This window comes from Egretta garzetta, unplaced genomic scaffold (genome assembly GCF_000687185.1).
Source record: "Egretta garzetta isolate BGI_Z169 unplaced genomic scaffold, ASM68718v1 scaffold67, whole genome shotgun sequence".
Lineage (NCBI taxonomy): Eukaryota > Metazoa > Chordata > Aves > Pelecaniformes > Ardeidae > Egretta > Egretta garzetta.
This window is the reverse complement of record NW_009260340.1, coordinates 65,592-65,965: the sequence shown is the minus strand read 5'-3', so window position 1 is coordinate 65,965 and position 374 is coordinate 65,592. Positions and strand designations below refer to the sequence as shown.

General features: G+C 70.3%; 1 protein-coding gene across 1 annotated transcript in view; it reads left to right on the top strand.

Annotated features, from left to right (window-relative positions):
* The window catches only part of COG8 (component of oligomeric golgi complex 8), a gene marked incomplete at its 5' end in the record, with an annotated part of 4,206 nt that overhangs the window by 2,429 nt on the left and 1,403 nt on the right, over nt 1-374 (top strand). Inside the window, 2 exon segments of the mRNA XM_035898033.1 lie at nt 1-43; nt 46-279. The exon segment at nt 1-43 is cut by the window's left edge and continues 48 nt beyond it. Coding sequence (XP_035753926.1) covers nt 1-43; nt 46-279 — 277 coding nt within the window.

Genomic DNA, 374 nt, shown 5'->3' with positions numbered 1-374 from the left:
TTCCCCAGCCCCTGTGGGCCCCCACCTGAGCCCCCTCTCCCTCTCTGGCAGGCGTCCCCCCCACCCAGCTGCAGCGTTTCGGCCGCCTGGGTCGCATTGATGTAGTCGCCCTCAGGGAACCGCTGGCTTTCCTCCTGCCGCCTCCGAGCGAGGAAGAACCCCTCCAGGAAAGCACCCCAAGACCCGAGGGGGAAGAGGAAACCATTCCCGGGGACCCCCTGCTTACCCAGGGGCGGGAGATTCCCCCGGGGGGGGCTTCGCTGACGGAGGTCACAGGATAGCGGGGAGGGGATGGGCTGTGTCACCCCGAGACCCCCGGCTCTTGGGAGTGAGGTGGCCCCCGGCCCGAGCCCCCTCCCCGTGGGATCCCCCTC